General features: G+C 38.5%; 1 protein-coding gene across 3 annotated transcripts in view; it reads right to left on the bottom strand.

Annotated features, from left to right (window-relative positions):
- Window positions 1–18,022: 18,022 nt before the first annotated feature.
- AKAP7 (A-kinase anchoring protein 7) overlaps window positions 18,023–19,270 on the bottom strand; it is a 133,046-nt gene continuing 131,798 nt past the window's right edge. The window contains exon 8 of one of the 3 annotated variants that reach the window (XM_084624371.1): window positions 18,023–19,255. In XM_084624371.1, the coding sequence (XP_084480497.1) occupies window positions 19,098–19,255 (158 nt within the window). In that variant the 3' untranslated portion in view covers window positions 18,023–19,097. The remainder of the gene's footprint in view (window positions 19,256–19,270) is intronic. The other 2 variants (XM_084624370.1, XR_014710996.1) reach the window with 2 other exon arrangements.

The following is a 19,270-nucleotide window of genomic DNA, read 5'->3' as shown; positions in this document are numbered from 1 at the left end:
CATATATGACAGATTTTCTTAGAGTGTGTTGCACTAATGAATGGCCTGTTGAGATAAATTGGTATTAATGGCATGTAATGAATGGTGAAACTGAGGCAGAGACGCTAAATGATTTGCTCAGAGTAATGCAGTTCCAGTGCCAGGTAGAACTCCATTTCAGGTTCTCAGTCCTATGTTAAACAAAGTACTTTATACAAGAAATTTTTTCTTTAAATGCCACTCAGAAGAATTGACATAAAATAGCCCTCATGCCCCAAAGCCATACTAAGGGATTTTGTAAAATAGAATCTGTCAAAAGGAAATGCACCTTTCTTGAAAAGTGGGGAGGAAAAAGCAAAAATCAATAAAGAATGAAATAAACTGTTACACAGTTAGACAGCCGGAGAGGGAGAGGAATTATTTAAGCTCAGTACCAATGTGAACACAAGAACAAATGGATATAAACTGGCCATCGGGAAGTTTAGACTTGAAATTAGACAAAGGTTTCTAACCATCAGAGGAGTGAAGTTGTGGGGAAGCAGTGGGGGCAAAAGACCTATCTGGCTTCAAGATTAAACTTGATAAGTTTATGGAGGAGATGGTATGATGGGATAACATGATTTTGGCAATTAATTGATCTTTAAATATTCATGGTAAATAGGTCCAATGGCCTGTGATGGGATGTTAGATGGGGTGGGATCTGAGTTACTACAAAGAATTCTTTCCTGGGTATCTGGCTGGTGAATCTTGCCCATATGCTCAGGGTTCAGCTGATCGCCATATTTGGGGTCAGGAAGGAATTTTCCTCCAGGGCAGATTGGAAGAGGCCCTGGGGTTTTTTCGCCTTCCTCTGTAGCATGGGGCACGGGTCACTTGCTGGAGGATTCTCTGCACCTTGAAGTCTTTAAACCATGATTTGAGGACTTCAATAGCTCAAACATAGGTGAGAGGTTTATTGCAGGAGTGGGTGGGTGAGATTCTGTGGCCTGCCTTGTGCAGGAGGTCAGACTAGATGATCATAATGGTCCCTTCTGACCTTAATATCTATGAGTCTATGAGCCTCTGGTATTACAAATGAGGCCAGAGCCTAATTGTTTACATTTAAAATTAGACTCACCAGGTTAGGAGACAATAAGCATACAGATTTAAAACACAGGTTTGTTTCTGAAAGATTAGGAGTTCTTAAAATACATGAAGCTTCCTTGACCAGATAAACCTGTGTAGGGTTTTGGTGTTTTGTTTTCAATTGATTTTTTGGTTGTTTGTTTTTGAACAGCACTATTGCAAGGAAAGAGACTGGATAAAAAAAATCAGGGGGTGAACAAGTTTGAAAGAAACAAAAATCCTCTACCTCGGACTTCCATGCAAAACTAACTGGAGGAGTTTCTCAAAACTCTTTTTATTTCCATTGTTTTTCATGTTTACCCTCTTCTGCCCTTTGTACATTCTGTTGGGACTGAAAGTGGAGGATTTCTGTGTGAGGCTGTTTATAGTATTTCCAACCCATATGTTAAAGCTGTTCTCATCAGAGTTCCAGCCCGGTTTTGCAAGCCCAAAGAGGTTCTGACACTTAAATAATTTTCAGATTTAAAATTGTACTGTTGGTTCTTTATCTTATAAAAACCACTCAGGGTTACTCCCTGTTCATGGTAGTTGTGATGTCTGTATCTATGAAACTAGTATGGAGCCTCTTGTTTTCTGTGTACTATACCTTTATATCTTAAGCATTCTCCCTATGTTCAGAAGGGTTCTTTGCATTATAGGTCTGATCCTGCACCATTGAAATCAATGGGAGCTTTCCCATTGACTATAATGGGTGCAGGATCAATCCCTAGGGGTGAATTTGATCCCTCGTATATAAAGTTTACAGAAATCCTGAACGATTAGTCCATAAATCATTCCTTGTGAGGCATTAATAACTTACAGACAGAAGATGTGGAATCTCTCAAGAGATAATCAATCTAATATTAACAAAGCTCAATGTTTCTTCTGAATTAGCAATACTACAGTAATGCCATAATTAAGTTTGAGATCTTTGCAACTAACACATCAAGTTTAAACAGGAATGTACATATTTGTTGCCTGAAAAATGGAACAGAAGTCCAGATGGCACAAAATGATCTACACAGACAGGAAATTATAGGCAACTTTTCTTTTTGAGAACTAGGAAAAGATCCCAGATGACAGAATGCTAACTTTGCACAATAACTCCATAAATGTGTAGAATTTCTTTCCTTTTGCTTCAGTCCTACATCTTACTTTTTGGCTTTTATTTCTCATCCCTTTCAAACTGTATATATCAAAAACAATAAAACCTCTCAAATCAAAATCCCTCTACAACTTGCGGAATCTGTCTATGTACAACTAAAAAATTCTGGTTGGTTTTATGAAATTGTTGTATCATTGAATGCCTCAGTATGTGGTCAGTCAACCATGGGTTAACAGGATCCCTGACATGTATTGCACCTCTCCCTCCCTACCACTACCCCTTTCCAGTTTGGAAGAAGCTGCAGAGCAAATGAAGGAAGTTCTTCACCTTAATGACTGGGCTCTGGCTGAACAATGGGTATGCCAAGGAGGGTACTGAGCTGGGAAAACCAGTTCCACTGACGTGGTCTGAAGGAAGCTGGTGGCTGAAGAGTGGAAAATCCACACACACCAGTAAACAAAGCAGCCATAGCGTTCATCTTTGAAGACTCAGAGGGACTCAGACAAAGGAAGCTTGGGCAGGAGAGAGGGACAGAGAGGCATGCTTTCATAGTAGAGGGATTATTTTTAACTGTGGACAAGCTGAAGGAGGAAGCTGGCTGAAGAAAGGCTCCATGATTTGGAGGAGAAGCCATGTGCAAGAGTGGGGATCCTGGATTCTGTAAGGGACTCTGGGGTAGGACCAAAAAATACTCAAAAGGAGTGAGGCAACTGAGGCAGGGAGATCAGCATAGGTGTGCTGTTGTTTTGTCTAGATCTGTATGTTTCTTATACTGTCTAGAGTAAAGAGTGATTGGCTTTGGAACCTTTTGCAAAGTCTGTGTGTTATGTGCTTCAATTCTCACATGTCCCTGGACAGGTAAACTGTAACCAAGAGCCCCTTCAAGGGGAAAGCTCTGGGAAAGTGTCTTTTTCAAGCTACAGGGGAGTCTGTGGGGATCAGTGCTGGTCTTGGGAGCCAAGGGCTGTGATATAGAGCTTTGGGAGAACTTCACTCTCCCACAATAATATATTATCTAAAGGAACAGAGAAGCTCGTTCTCATTGGTCTTTGCAGAGATTTATGGCCCAACTTAGAATAAATGTTACAGAGCACAAAACGCCCTACACCACACATTTAAAATGTACCTTAACAGTAACTGAGGTTGTGTGTCTGTAACTTCCCACAATGCAAATTTACCTCTGCAGAGTTGCTGTCTTTAAATGTAATTTTGACAAAGGATCTGGTTGAAACATCTCTTGAACTATGGCAAGATACCAATCCTACAATGTGGTATTGCTTACCTCTGAAATCTCTTACAGAAATACAGCAAAAGCCCTTCAGCTTCTGTGAAGTCATGCCCATCACACCATGGGCAATGTAAAGTTCTATCCAATTCCTCTGGGGAGCAAAAACCCTATCCTAAGTATAGTTATGGCCCCCAAAATGGAAAAGTACCAAACAATCCAAGAGGTCTGCTAGGGACTTGGCTATTATTGTTCAGGTACTAGGGTGCTGGGCATCAATATAATACCCTTAGATATAGATATTAAAAGTCTTTAAGTTAACTTCAGTGGGAGTGTGTCTGGCTCTAGATGAAATTGTTATACTATACACAGTTCCTGCAGTTATTCATATGGAATCATAACAATATCCGCTGTCTCTTGCACTGACTTCTCCTTCCTCAAAGAGTTGTCAATTCTTCAATATGATTTGCTTCCAAAGATTTCATGGCAATGAACTGTAGGCAAGAACTGATCACTAAATCTTTACAACTTCCCCCAGCCGCTGAGGAAATACCACTTCATATTTGATCTGGATAATTGGGTATTATGGAAACGTGCAGGATGTTCCTTTAGAGGTCTGGATGTTTCAGACGTGTTGTGACAGCTGTTCAGAAGCTTTTCTTTGGGCAGAGAGATAAGCACAGTACCTCTTAATTGCATAGTAATTACTGGAAATGCCGAAAGACATTGTTATGAAAAACCCACCAACCGTTTGCTTTCGCATCTGAGCAGCATGGAAACTGGCAGTGTAAGATGAGAAGCTGTATTTACTATGCAAAATGGGAATTTTTTCCAAGTCAAGATGATTATGTTGATGACAGCAGGAGGTGAGTGCCTTGCACTGGAGCGTGTAATGTTCATCACAGTATCTTCATGCAGATTTTCTGCATGAAAGGGAAAAAGAAGGGAGCTAAATTGGTTGTTTCACCCTTAAGGTCTGATCCAATATTTACTGAAATCAGTGGAAAGACACCCATTGATTTCAATGGGATTTGGATCAGGACTTAAATCCCTTCAACACAGTTTCCACTGCCACTTGTCCACCACCTCCACGCATTGTGTGAACTATTGTTAGAGCTGCCTGGAATGAGCAATTGAATGAAAATGGTAATACACCTTCCTGGTGAGGCTTAGTTTTGGGGCATGCCTGAAATTTATGAAGCAGGGCTAAGGCAATGAGAATTTGAACTTAACACCTTCCACTCTTCCCACTTTCATTTCGTAGGCTTGTAAGTGAAACCTGTTATATAGGTTTTGCACAACTCTGCTTCATTAACTTCATGAGCTCGGCATTTTTTAATCAGTCTCCTTTTAACTTTATGTATTTCAAAGCATCTAATTCCATTCCATTCAGGAGCAGAGAGGTGCAAAGGTGTTTTTCGTTGTATGCTAGAGTTTCCAAAACTTCTGAAAGCTGAGCCTCGTTCAGGAAAAAGAAATCAACCAGTCCCTGTAACTCAGCCATGTGTTAGAGCAGTGGTTTTCAACATGTGGACAGTGGATCCCTTGGGGTCCACAGACAATGCCTAAGATTTCCAAAGGTGTCCACACCTTCATTCAAAATTTTTTAGGGGTCCACAAATGAAAAAAGGCTAAAAACCACTGTGTTAGAGGCCTACTCATGTTAATGTAGACATCTTTTGTACCCACCCTGCTAGCCCTTTGTTGAGAAATGCTGGTGAAAATATTCATAATGTGACGCTGCTTTACCTTTTTGCTTACTCTGAGCAGCAAAGTACTTCAAATGTCAAAATCAACAATATCATCGTGGGCTTCTGAACTAGCACTTGTTGAAATCAGTGAGGAAATTCACTCTTCAGAGCTATTATGTCTGGCTAGCTGCAAACCCAGGCAGACGTTGCTGCATTGGTTACACTCAAGGCTCATTTTGAAGATTGTCTTCATGACTTGTAACAGCTAGAGACTTTGTTTTTTGACTGAAAGCAGAGACCCTGAAGAGGTCTGTTTGTGCTCCCTAGCTGACCCCTCATCCCTCAGGTTTGGGAAACACTGTTAGAAGAGATCGCTTTTCAACTCTGATCCAAATACTTTCAAAGAGTAGAATCATGTCTGGAGCCAGCAGAATCTGCTTCTGTGCAAAACTATCACGCCGCTAGGCTTGTAGCCCTCCTAATGGCATAGCAGGTCAGATCTGTAAATGTAACACACTTGTGCTTGGAAACTGGGTGCAGTTTAGCACCGAGTGAGAGGTTTTTCACCATGTGCATCGTTATTTGTATTCTGCTGAATGGACATACAATAGAACCTCAGAGTTAGGAAACCTTGGGAATGGAGGTTGTTCATAACTCTGAAATGTTCATAACTCTGGAAAAAAAAACCTTATGGTGGTTCTTTCAAAGGTTTACAGCTGAACATTGACTTAAGACAGCTTTGAAACTTTACTATGCAGAAGAAAAATGCTGCTTTTAACCATCTTAATTTAAATGAAACAAGTACAGAAATTTTCCTTACCTTGTCAAATCTTTTCTTAAATTTTCTCTTTTATTTAGTAGTTTACATTTAACACAGTACTGTATTTGCCTTTTTGTCTCTGCTGCCGCCCGATTGCATACATCCAGTTCCAAATGAGATGTGTGGTTTACTGGTCAGTTTGTAACTCCGATGCTCGTAACTCTGAGGTTCTATAGTATCAGAAAAGCATTACATATTCCAAACATCTGATGGAATTAAATGCCATGATGCTCCTCAAATGCATAATTAGAGACAATAAAGAAACTAGAGAAGGAAAAACCCTATTAGGTGACCCAGTCCTCTCCCCATCAGTGTACAACTTTACCATAGAATAGATCTTTCTATGCTGACAGTACAGCCACTATTGCACAGTTCATGTGCTTCTGTAGGGCTGTCCTCTAGGATTGTGAGGAATAATCAAAGGAAAACAAGGACAGAACAGGCATCTTTAATCCTGGCCTTTGTAAGGGTCAGGGGACTTGCAACCAGCCAGTCCTGTTCAATTTATCAGACCCATGTTAGAAGGGATCAGATGTTCCCTATAGAGGGCTGAAACGCCTCAGTTGAAGGAACTGTAGAAGGTTGGCTCCTGTGACTAGCTCTGGTGTGAAGGCAGGAGTGAAAGGCTTCTGGAAGCCTGCATTGATTGTGAGTTTGTTACTTTTTGCAAGTTCTATTTGAATGTGCCCTGGAAGAAAGGCCTGAAAGATCTGGTGTGGCAGAAAGTCCCTTATGGGCTGGAAACAGACCAGCATCTCACAAGGAGGACCAAAAGATCAGGAGAACAGAGCCTGCCCAGAATGTTATGGGAATTCCTGGCCATTCCAGGAATCCAGGCTTGAACTCCCCAGGTTAGCAGGGAGTAAAAACACTTTGGAAGCTACATGCTTAGTCCCTGAAGATAGCTGACAACAGCTTTGATGGTGTTGGGCATAAAAGCCATTTCGGGTAGTAGGTGTGATAGAGGTGGCAGGGACATCAGGGTCCTGTAGTCTTCTCCTTTATTCTTTTTTCCATTCCAAAAAGAGTGAAAGAATCCCTTCAGTGGTGTGGCACTTGCCCATGCTATAAGACCCTTTGTATCTACTGAACATTTGTAGACACACTTCCAATTTGAGGAAGAAATAGATCAAGTGCAAATACTTAATTCTGAACTGGGCCAAACAATGGGAGGAGGGGAGGGGAATAATTCCTTCTCCCAGTGGTGAGAGAGACCTTGCTGGAGCACGAAAATCCCTCCAGGATACGAAAGCATGAGCTGTGCTTCTTATCACCTCCAGTAGGTTGTACTGAATGTATGTGCTCCATAATTAGATTGTAGCTTGGTGGGTCAATGCTTTTCCAGTAAGTGATAAAATGTGTAACAGCAGCATTTCAAAGCCTATGGGCTAACTGTAATATAATCAGCGTCTTTCACAGAGCAGCTGAATTTAAAGCTTAAGCAGTTGAGTATTTTTAAAACAAAAATTTAGATCCTGTTCCTGAATAATGGAGATTGTGAGTTTTACCCATTCCCTCAGTTCTGAAGTATTAACATGGCTGCACTGTATTCAGCTTATTATGTATTTGAAAGGAATGCAAGCCAGTTCATTTTGTCTCTGCTTGTCTTAATTCTTGCATAATGGAATATCAGAGTTGTGTATCTTTCAAGGATATGTTGTCATATCCTTGTCTGTGGCAATGCTCACGCCATCCCGAAATTAGAATGAAAAATTAAAGTTCTTTGGGCTTTAATTATTTTTGCTATTGAACCTCCAGGTCTGTTTTGAGGTAATAGAACAATAAGAACTTTCCTTTAAAAAGGTCTCTCCTGAGATAATAGAGGAAGCCTAATCTCTTGCCGCCATGAATCTATCTTAGTCTAGATGTTCTGCCCAATGCACTGTGCTGGATCGTCTAGTCTGACTGAAATGCCTTTGGCATGAAAGGATGGGAGGGTGGGGAGAAGAGGTGGCTACATGCAAGGGTATAGACAACTTTTTTTTTTTAGTTGGGGGCTATAGTTAATTAACAGCATAGTTGATGAGTATCACATTAATGAGTAGTATTACACCATGACTAAAATTGTCTACTTTTAATAAAAGTGAGATAAACAAGTTTCTCTTCCAAACCCAGGGTTTCTTTAGTCATGCAATCCTTACATTGCTGGTGGGTACATGGCTTAAGATCCCAGTTGTCCAGGACCATGTTCTCCTATTTTTGTTGCTGCCTGTTCCAGGGGATAGCAGGGATGGTTTGGCCCAGGGTGCAACTTAGAGCATCCTTATGGCTCTTATAGTTTGCCCTTGAGTGCCTGTGTCCCCATGGGGCTGTTTCAGCTGAGGGGTTTTCAGAGTGCAGTGGTACAAGTAGTGGCTAATGTGTAACAGTGAAGCTATTTAACAGGTTATTGAGGAGAAAGATTTGTTGAGTGGTTATAGCTGAGGAATGGGAGTCGGGAGAGTTGGGGTGAAATCTGGCTCCAATGAAGTCAATGGCAAAACTTTCATTAATTTCAGTGGAGCCAGAATTTCACCCTTGGTTTCTATTCCTGATGCTGCCACTGATTTGCTGGGTAATCTCTCTGGCAAGTGAATGACTTACACGCAACGCCTCTTCTTATCTGTGAATAGAGGAACAAACCCAGGGCCACCTTGAATCACCTGGTTGTCACAATGCTACTCGTCAAGGCCTCTTGGAACTTCACTGTAACTGGGTGGCTAAAAACTAAGATCTTCCTCCTCCAAAAGTCCTGGCTTCTGCCACTTGAGCTACAGGAGCATTTCTGTGACACAGCTGAACTGTTCTGATCCCATCCAGCAATAAAACAATACTACCCAGTGCACCGCAATACTTGATCCACCTTTGTTAAAACACTTTGAGATCTTTGGGCAAATGTTGCGACAAAATGCGAAGGATTGTTATAAACTGTATACCCTTCTATACTGGGCTTTGCATCTCTGGGTCTGCTCTTTAGGTCTGGGTTAGTACCAAACAAAAATATATACGGACGACAAAATCATCCCATAAGCATTTTGCAGGACTTCTGCTTCCCTCAACATATTGTGTGATGTTTGGAATTACTATTTTTGCTTTGGTAATCAGAGTGGAACACAAGGGGGAAGTTTAGTTTCAGGTAATTTGCTTATGCAAATAACCTTCAGTTTGTTACAGTAGTACAGATGGTCATGTGGTAGATTGTCTTTTCCCTGTCTTCATGACTGAATCTTTTTAACAGGCAAACAGTGAAACGTAAACATCAGGTAAGTTCCCAGTGCTAATCAAATGTCAAGACGCTTGAACACTTTTAATAGCAACAGTCAGATGAATATTCATTAATGATGATTTGACTCTATGAATAGCAGCAACTATAATTTGAGTCATTTATTTGCTAATATATTCACAAATCTATCTTTTCATTATCTGATTAGCTTTACCCCCGAGACTCAAGATGAGATTTTCAAAAGCACTTATCATTGGCCTAACTCTAACTCCCATTGGCTTCAATGGGTGCAGAGTTAAGCCAATACCGAGTGCTTTCAAAACCCCACGCTTGATGTGATCCTAAAGCAGCCTGATTCAATATAACAGGTTAGTTTTCTTTCATATAATGCTTGCAGTCCTGCCTAAAGAGGATTATCTCATAAATATTTATTGAAACAAAAATTAACCTCTCACAACTGTTAAACCTGATACAGGTTAAGTGTAAACCATAATACTATATAATCTTTTACAGAAAGCAAGTGAATAGCTTTCCTAACACCTTCAAGATTCTACCTGTATTTCTGTTCTCTCACTACTTAAATGGGAGGAAGCTGGGCACAGAGGGCTGATCGTTGAGAGGTCCTGGAGCTTGTTTCCAACGCCCTTGATCCGGAACAATTGTGATCTTTTATTTTTCTCTTTATTAAAGCAGTTGAGGAGGGGAAAGGCTGATATAGGTATATTTATGGGACCGTGGTTTGTGCATTGGCCTGCTAAACCCAGGGTTGTGAGTTCAATCCTTGAGGGGGCCATTTAGGGATCTGGGGCAAAAATCTGTTGGATGATTAAATTGGGGATTGGTCCTGCTTTGAGCAGGGGGTTGGACTAGATGATCTCCTGAAGTCCCTTCCAACCCTAATATTCTATGATCATGGCACACACAGACCATAGTGTAGTTCATAAATACATACATGGAAGGGATCCTTACTGTTACAAATAAGTGATGTAAAATGGATTACAAACCTTTTGTGTTAGGTAGTGGCTTCAATTTATGGAATATGTGCCCAAAGCACAAGCTGGACATCCACGGTTACATATTACAAATTAGAAGAACTATATGTTGTATAATGCCTAGCACAATGGGGCCCCAATCTCATCTGTGGTCTCTAGGCGCCAACCAGAAGGCGTGGTTCCATGGCACGGTGTTATGCAGGTCAGACTAAATTATCATAATGGTTCCTTCTGGCTTTAACATCTATGAATCTGTAATACGAATAATAATAAAATAAAAATATTTGCATTGGTGCTAGCCCAGCCAAAGACTGACTATCCTCCTCTCCCTTCCCCTTCTCCCTTTAGTAACTGTCTGATGGTACAGTTTAATAACGGGAATATTTTGTGCACTTAATAATCATTTTTTCCTATGATTTGAGATATTTCTTTCCTTTACAAAGCCTTAACTAGTCAGTAACATTTCAAATATCAGTCTGATCAATTTTGAAGTTTCTATGTTCCGGGGGAGGCTAGGGTGCAATGCCATGGAGTGCATAGTCAAGACTGTGCTATGTTGGCTTGGCTAGCATTTTTATTTTGAAACTAATCTTGCATAAACAAGTGAAAACAAAGAATACAGAAAGTCAATAATGAAAAACAGATGGACACAAATAATAACATGGTACAATGTGGCTTATGGTTGCTGATTCTAAAACAGACTCTGCAAGGCAACTTCTATAAAATACAACTAAATCTGCTTTCAAAAATGTGGCAACTGGGAAAGAAAAATCATGCAATTAAGAGATGAAGGCAGATCACACAGTGTGATCACACGTAAGCCCCTATATGTTTTCCAGTTTTGTCACATATTCCTTGAATGTAATTTGTGACCAATCATTCCTATAGGAAGAGTCACAGATTTCCATCTCCTCTGTGGCTTTGTCTAGAATACAAAAATGAGGTATGATGCGAAAATGTTAGTCTATGTCTACGCTAGGTGCTAAGTGATATTATCAAACCATATTAGTTAATACACATTAGCTACCATGTTTTCTAAACACCTCATTTTCCACATCTTAGATAGGGCCTGTCTGACTCTCCAATATTATTAGGTAACATGAATTCATCAACACACAAGTTAAGCGATACACGCTTGATAGTAACTGACAAGCTCTCCTCTCAGTACTGGTCTAAACTAGATCTCTCTGGTGTTCTGAGTGCATCTACCACTACCATTGGAAATTAAAAGCAGGCAGTAGTATCTCCCATCAATGTAAACAAACTTGTTTGTCTTAGCGATTGGCAGAATAAGAAGTAGGACTGAGTGGACTTGTAGGATCTAAAGTTTTACACTGTTTTGTTTGAGTGCAGTTATGTAACAAAAAAATCTGCATTTGTAAGTTACGATAAAAGTTCTCCATTTGTAAGTTCACGATAAAAAGATTGCACTACAGTACTTGTATGAGATGAACTGAAAAATACTATTTCTTCAGTTTATCGTTTTACAGTGCAACTATTTGTAATAAAAAGTAATATAAAGTGAGTACTGTGCACTTTGTATTCTGTGTTGTAACTTAAATCAATATAGAAAATCATCCAGAAATATTTAATAAATTTCAATTGGTATTCTATTGTTATAAGTGCGATTGATATTTTTGAGTTAATCGCGTGAGTTACTGCGATTAATTGACAGCCCTATGAGTTATACTTGCAAAACACTGCTTTTAACGGTATAGCTTGTTTCACTCAGGAGAGCTGGAATAATCTGTGCTGGCAAAAGTGCATCTCTTTACTTGTGTCAGCTGCACCAACCCTAGCAGCGCTTTTGCCAGTAGAGTCTGCTGGCACAGCTATACTGGCAAAGTGCTCCGAATGTAGATGTGGCTTTATTTTGATCTTTGCCCTCCCACCTCCTCACTATCTTTTAGGAAACCTCCTTCCTTGGCTCCTTCTTCATTTATTCGTACGCTGGTTTGGCTGTGCTGTATGACTTTCCTTCACTAATAACCATTTTGCTAAAAGAGCTGTGGCACACTTTATTTTAAAGTATATTCTAACCATGGGGGCAGTTTGTTAATTTCTCAAATCTTCAGGTTTGCCTGGCCATTCTGGCAGCCTTTGTTGTGGACCTGTCCTAGTAGCTTACACAGATATGCTGCTCACCTCCATTAGCTAGAAAAAAAATGAGCATTTTATTACCCCGGGCCATCATTTTTGAGTTACACTTTTTCCTTTATTTTATGGCATGCAGTAATGTAACTAGCAACTTGATGTCACTGTGATTAAATTCAATTATACATAACTATCAGTTTATGAAACTTCAGATTTCAATTTTGTTTGAATTTTACAAGGACTGACGTAAGCATAGTTACCCACATCCAGAAAATGGAACTTATGTCCTCCAGTAAGATGTGTAATATCCACATCTTACTGTAACATTTTTTTGCTAATTGCTATTACTTAGGAATGGCATGGCAGGTATATCACTCTTTGTTTTCCAATGAATTGTTCTAATTGTTGCTTGCTCATGAATGTGTTTTATTTCTCAGCCCAACAGTTTCTCGGGGCTGGTTTTCATTGAAGACAAATGTTCTCGTCAAAGACATAAGAATATAAATGGGGAGATGAGTACACACTAAGAACTTTGCTGTTTGGAAATTGTATTGATCAAAGGAATGATGCAGTAAACTACATTTATGCATTAATGCATTATCACTTCCAGAGCTTGATATGTCACCTTTTCCTGCAAGAACCATATGACTTCTTGTTGCTTTTCCCACATGGTCAATAACTTTGCATAAAACATTACAGTTACTCAGATCAAAGAATCCACACAATTTCTATTGAACATCATAGTCTGGGACTAGGCAATTACTTTTAAGGCACATTAAAACCTTTACCTACTAAAGAACTGTTTTGTCATTCCGTGGAATTTTAGAGAGGCATATAATACAATTTGAAATACTAAAACATATAATTTAAATGAACTTGCCCATTATCTTTATTTAGAGCATTTTTCACAAAGCTAAAGCATACCTTACCTTAACTGGCTGCCAATTAATCACATACCTTAATTGGTTGTTTGGTTGGCTCTAGGAGAGTGCATACAGTCCCCCTGCCCTTCATGAACTCTCCTATGGCACTGCTTGGGGAGGAAGATCAGAGACTTCTCTGTCCAGTTACCTGATCTTTTTTGAGAGGTCAGTGACTGCTTGCTTTCTCCATCAGGAGAGTTCACGAGAGACCTGCACCGAGTAACGTTTCAGATACTCACATTGGGGCTAAATCAAAAGGCTAGTTCATTAACATTACAAAAAGAGACAGTTAATAAATAGAGGTTTTTAAAAAGTTTGTACAAACACAGTAAAAACCCAGTTTAGAAACAGGAGAAAACAAAGTTTGATAAATTCACTAAGTGCCTTTGTTTACCAGTCCACAGGCTCCCACCAGCCTTCACTGCAGTCTCTGGAATGCTTTCAGTGGGAGATGGGTTGGGCCCACAGAAAGCATATTTCATTGACTCATCCAGTGTTTTCAGATTTAAGGTTAGCTTTTAGATTTACATTGAATTGAATGAATACACTGTTTCATATTGGGGAGAGAATAGAAACTGATTTTAAAAAATGATTTTTAAAATTATTTTTTTCTTTTTAAAAATAAACCTATTTGAAATTGATAACCAAAAAGGACTAAACTTACTATAATCATACTATTAAAATCACTAAAAATTAAATAATATTTAAGCTATTCATCTTTGCAGCTGAAGTTTTAAAGAAAATCAAACCACTGAACTAGTGGAAGGCACTTGCTGAGCACCTGGAACCAGAGTTTGTTGAAATGCTAAACTAGTCTCTGAAAGCAGTAGCCTCTTCTGCAGGTGCCCAGAGAATGTTTACTTCATTTTAGTTTATTCACCTTTTAATTTCAATTACTTTTTAATTGAAAAACCAATTGGGAGTTTAAAAAGTAGTAAAGTCTGTTTTTCTCTTCCAATCTATGAATAAAAATTGAGGTGTGAGAGGATGAGATCTACTAGTTCTAAAATCTTGAAGGACACAGTGACCAGAAACAATCACTTCAAATCAGTAACTACAGATATACTTCCTTTGTTTAATAAATCAGTGAGTTTTAAATAAATATGTTTCATTAAACTCTTTTCTTAAGCATCCAACACATTTAAAGTAATTTTTATTTAACTAATAAAAACAATTTTAACATGCTGGTTTTGTTCATTTATAATTGAATTTCAGTTTCCATCCAAATTTAACTTGACGCAAATGAGAGGAAATAATCTAGTAAATAAGAAATACAGTGTTCATCATTTTCTAACATAAATGTAAAAATTAAGAATCTGGAGAAATGCAAATTAAGCTACATAAGTGCTTAAAAATACATATAAATATATAGTGCATCATCCAGTTAGCAAAAAGGAGTAGCAAATTTAGAGCAAAGACTATATTTACTTGCAAGTCAATATGTTTTAATGGTTACCAACCTATGAAATCAGCCTTTCTTTAGGGAAATAGCTGAAAAGTTCAATTACAAAACAAGATTAAAATTCATTATTTAAATCAAGATTTTCTGCTTGCTGACTTGAATCATTAAAATCAATTATTTGAATCGATCCACCCTGTTCAATATAACTGAATTGCACAAAAATGTATTTGGACTAAAAACATGACTTTACAAGCTGTGCTGAATACTGTTGCCTTTGCAATTTCTTTCCTATTTCATTTTTACCAACACCTTCTTTTATGAAAGTTTTGGATATGCCTATAGATCTTGATTAAAATTGCGGTTTTAACAAAATACATAAAACATTGCTAGACTTGCAATAGGCTTAAACAGTATTGAAATGTTACCTGTACCTAGTGTAAGTTGACCCTCCTTTTTCATCCATGTCAGAGACACACATAGCTGCTGAGAACAAAATAAGACCTAGCGAGTGTACTTATGTGTAACCAGAGATCCCTGTAAATATAATTGATGAAAATCTAACAGTGAATAACGTTTTGATTAAAGTAATCCTATTGAATTCAGTGAGACCACTTGTTGACTTAAAGTACTACTCTTAGTTAAGGTATGGCCCTAAGTGTCACGTCCCTATTAACAAATGGATTTATATCATTTAGTCAAGAAAGAAAAAGCCATTTGGTTTTCCTTTTACCAGAGGGTTGACACACATTCATCCTTGATGTTAATTTCCATTGATGCAATTAACCTCTGGTGTAACCCTATAGATGGGCAAATCAGGCCCTTTATCTAGGTTCCAGTGCAAGTACACTTTCTTCATGTTCAGACTCACTTAGTATCATATGGCTCCAATGTATAAGTACTCAGTTACATCAGCTCTTTCAAATACATTTCCTCCATGGAAGTGTTGCTGTTTTTACACCTCAGAGATTGCATGAATATTAATTGATTTACTGATTTTTCCAGTTATTTTAACAATCCTTAAAACCACCTTTGAGGCACATGTCAACATGTTACCTGGAAAAGTCCTAGCTGGCAGTGCCCAGAAGTGACATACTCAATGTGAGAAAGTTAGAATGTGTTGGTTAGACATAGAAGCTAAAAACGGACAAACCTGTCCATTGTTTAAATACTCAGTGGGGTGGGAGGAAATAATAACAGAAAATGTGGAAATGGCAGAGTGCTTAATGACTTTTTTGTTTCGGTTTGCACCAAAAAGGTTAGTAGTGATTGGAGGTCTAACATAGTGAATGCTAGTGAAAATGAGGTTAAATCAGAGGCTAATATATGGAAAGAACAAGTTAAAAATTACTTAGATAAGTTAGATGTCTTCAAGTCACCAGGATCTGATGAAATACATCCTAGAATACTCAAGGAGCTGACTGAGGAGATATCTGAGCCATTAGCAATTATATTTGAAAAGTTATGGAAGAAGGGAGAGATCCCAGAGAGCTGGAAAAGGGCAAATATAGTGCCAATTTATAAAAAGGGAAATACGGACAACCCAGTGAATTAGAGACCAGTCAGCTTAACTTCAGAACCCAGAAAAAAAATGGAGCAAATAATTACGCAATCAATTTATAAACACCCTGAAAATAATAATGAGATAAGTAACAGTCAGCATGGATTTGTCAAGAACAAATCATGTCAAACCAACCAAATAGCTTTCTTTGACAGGGTAACAAGCCTTGTGGATAGTGGGAAGTAGTAAATATGGTATATCTTGACTTTAGTAAGGTTTTTGATACTGTCTCACATGATCTTCTAATAAGAAAATGAGGGAAATACAACCTACATATAGAGTTGCTATCAGGTGAGTGCATAACTGGTTGAAAACAGTTCCCAGAGAGTAGTTATGAGTGGTTCACAATCAAACTGAAAAGGCATATCAAGTGGGGTCCTATAGTTTGTTTAGTCTGAAGAAAAGACTGAGAGGGGGGATAACAGTTTTCAAGTATATAAAAGCTGGTTACAAGGAGGAGGGAGGAAAAAATGTTCTCCTTAGCTGCTGACGATAGGACAAGAAGTAATGGGCTTAAGTTGCAGCAAGGACAGTTTGGAAGTTTTTCCTAATGTCCAACCTAAACTGTCAGAGTAGTTAAGCTCTAGAATGAACTGCTGAGGGAGATTGTGGAATCTCTATCATTTGGAGATTTTCAAGAGCAGGTTAGACAAACACTTGTCCCAGACCTACCATGAGTGCAGAGGGCTGGACTAGACAACCTCTTCAGGTCCCTTCCAGTTCTATGATTCTACGCCCATGTTTACCAGGGCAAGCGTCATATCAACAGTATATCATGCCACACGATGCCTTATTCAAATCCTATACAAGGTCACAACAGTATGGCTGCAGAGACTCTTGTGGCTCTAAAGTGGCAGGTTAGCACCACCAGATATGACTTGGATTATAGAAATAGTCGTTTCTAAGTGTTTTGGCAGGAAAGAAAAGTTTGTAATAAATACACAACAACGCTAGTCACCATTGCTAATTAGCTGAAAATTATTGGGATTAGACTGTTCAGGAGTATAAAACAGCTAATAAAAATGGTAGGTTTTTTTTTTTCTTAAACTCAGTTCAGACATAGTATAGCTCCTTTGTTTATGCATCTCATTGCCTGGCTGATTATTCTTGTCTATTTTGCTCTACAGACATAAATTGCTGATGCGGTAACGAATAGCATACTATTGCTAAACCGGCACATGGGAAAAATGGAGATTTACTTATTAGCACTTCTGTCTTTAGCTAGCCTAAGGGATAACCAACCATATTCTGGGCCCATAAAGTGGGTATTGCTGTGTGTGTAATTTATGCACCCACTTTTGAAAACTGGGATTTTTATTTTCAATACTGATGGCAAATTAGACCTTTCTTTCCTTTTCTTTCCTTTTGCAAATGAATTGTGGATGGATATATGGGACCAGGGGTGTTGGAACAATTTGTATAGTGGGGGTGCTGAAAGCCATTGAACCAAACTGTAAACCCTGTATATGATAGAAACCACTTCAAGCCTGGGGGTGTAGCAGCACCCTTAGTTCCAGTACCTATGTAGGAGACCCAATCCTGAACTGCTCCCTCTGTCAACACTTGATTTCAATGAGGTTAGGATTTGGGCCCATAGTAAATTGTACGTCTTTCTAACCCACCTAGTATACAATGTAGCAAAGAAACTTCACAAAGGTTAATCTCCAGGGTTGTTTGGTGTCTTGTCCTTTAAATTTTGACATGGGACATCATATAATGCTGTTAAAAATGTAATGTACTGGTAGGCATTTTCTTCCAATATACTGATTCAGGACTTAATTTATAGGGGTTCAGCATCCAGATTCAATATTCTCTCTGCTACAGTTACCTTCAAAGGTACATCTTCATTTTATCTAAGTCCATTTGAGGGGAAAGATGACACAGTGCAAAGAGAAAATGTTTTTATTAGGAAGATGGACTCAAATACATAAGATGCATTTTTGAATACGCTCTCATTTATCATTTGAGAAAAAAGAACTGATCCATGAGATAAAATACCAATATAATTTCATAGTTGATGAATAAAACCTTAATATTTATACTGCAGTTCTACCAGCACAAATCTGATATTGATCACAGAATGCATGATTAAGTAGACGATTTTACAGTTGTAGGCAATTTTACACAAATGCTTAAAAAGTGCAAATATTAGGCCCAATCCTGCAGATATATTTTTGTGCACCAAGTACTTCCACTGAACTCAGTAGATGTATTGAATGCACAGGGAACACAGGTTCAGACCCCTTTTCACATAGCAGAGGACAAAGAGATGGAGGAAATAACAGAAATAAAAACAAGAAGCATCTTGTTTCCACAGAAGTGACAAGGCAAATATTCTGAACAACGATTATTTGTACAATAAATAATAAGGGTGAAATCCTGGCTCCACTGAAGTTGATGGGAATTTTGCCACTGACCTCAGTGGAGCCAGGATTTTACCTTGAGAGATTAAAACGTTCTTGCTTGCATGTAAACAATAGCAGAAACAACATTTCAGCATGTGTACATGTGTATTCAAGTGCTGATTAACAAACAAACAAGAAACAGTGCCAACCCAAAATACCAGCATATACAGAAAAGACTAATCACTAAAAATGCCTTCTTCAGCTATACATTTTAAAAATCACTTGAGAGTATGTGTTCTAGAATGGCCACAGTGTTTGATCAGAACCTTTAGAACTTAGTGTTTCTGTGGCAGAATCATGACATAGACCTGCATCCTTAACTTTTTCCTTCCTTCCTTCCTTCCTTCCATCCAAAAATTAATCTAGAGAGCTACTGTAACTCATCAGTAAACAGTCTGTTCTTTTCTGTGCATGTATTTTAAAACAAAATCACACACTATATTGGCTTTCATTTAGATTGGCTATATAAAAAAAACAGAGATGGAAAATTTGCAAAAACAATATTTTTCATCATAAAACAACCGTATGAGATTTTACACCATAGCTATTTACAATCACATAGCTGGAGAGTTGGAGTCAACATGACTTTCCCAGTGACTACTGCTGTTTATGTCTGTCTTCAAACAGTTCCTTGTTCATTTTCATCCGGGTCTCTGGATTTGATAAGAGCTCCTTTATCTTGTTCAGTTTGGATAACAGGGCCAGCGATTCTCTGTGGAAGGCTTTCTTTATTAAGTCTGATTCACGGCTCTTTCCTAGAGGAAAAGAAT

Source organism: Lepidochelys olivacea (genome assembly GCF_965140295.1).
Source record: "Lepidochelys olivacea isolate rLepOli2 genome assembly, chromosome: 3".
Taxonomy (NCBI): Eukaryota; Metazoa; Chordata; order Testudines; family Cheloniidae; genus Lepidochelys; species Lepidochelys olivacea.
The sequence above is the reverse complement of the archived record's forward strand: the minus strand, read 5'-3'. Positions and strand labels throughout refer to the sequence as shown.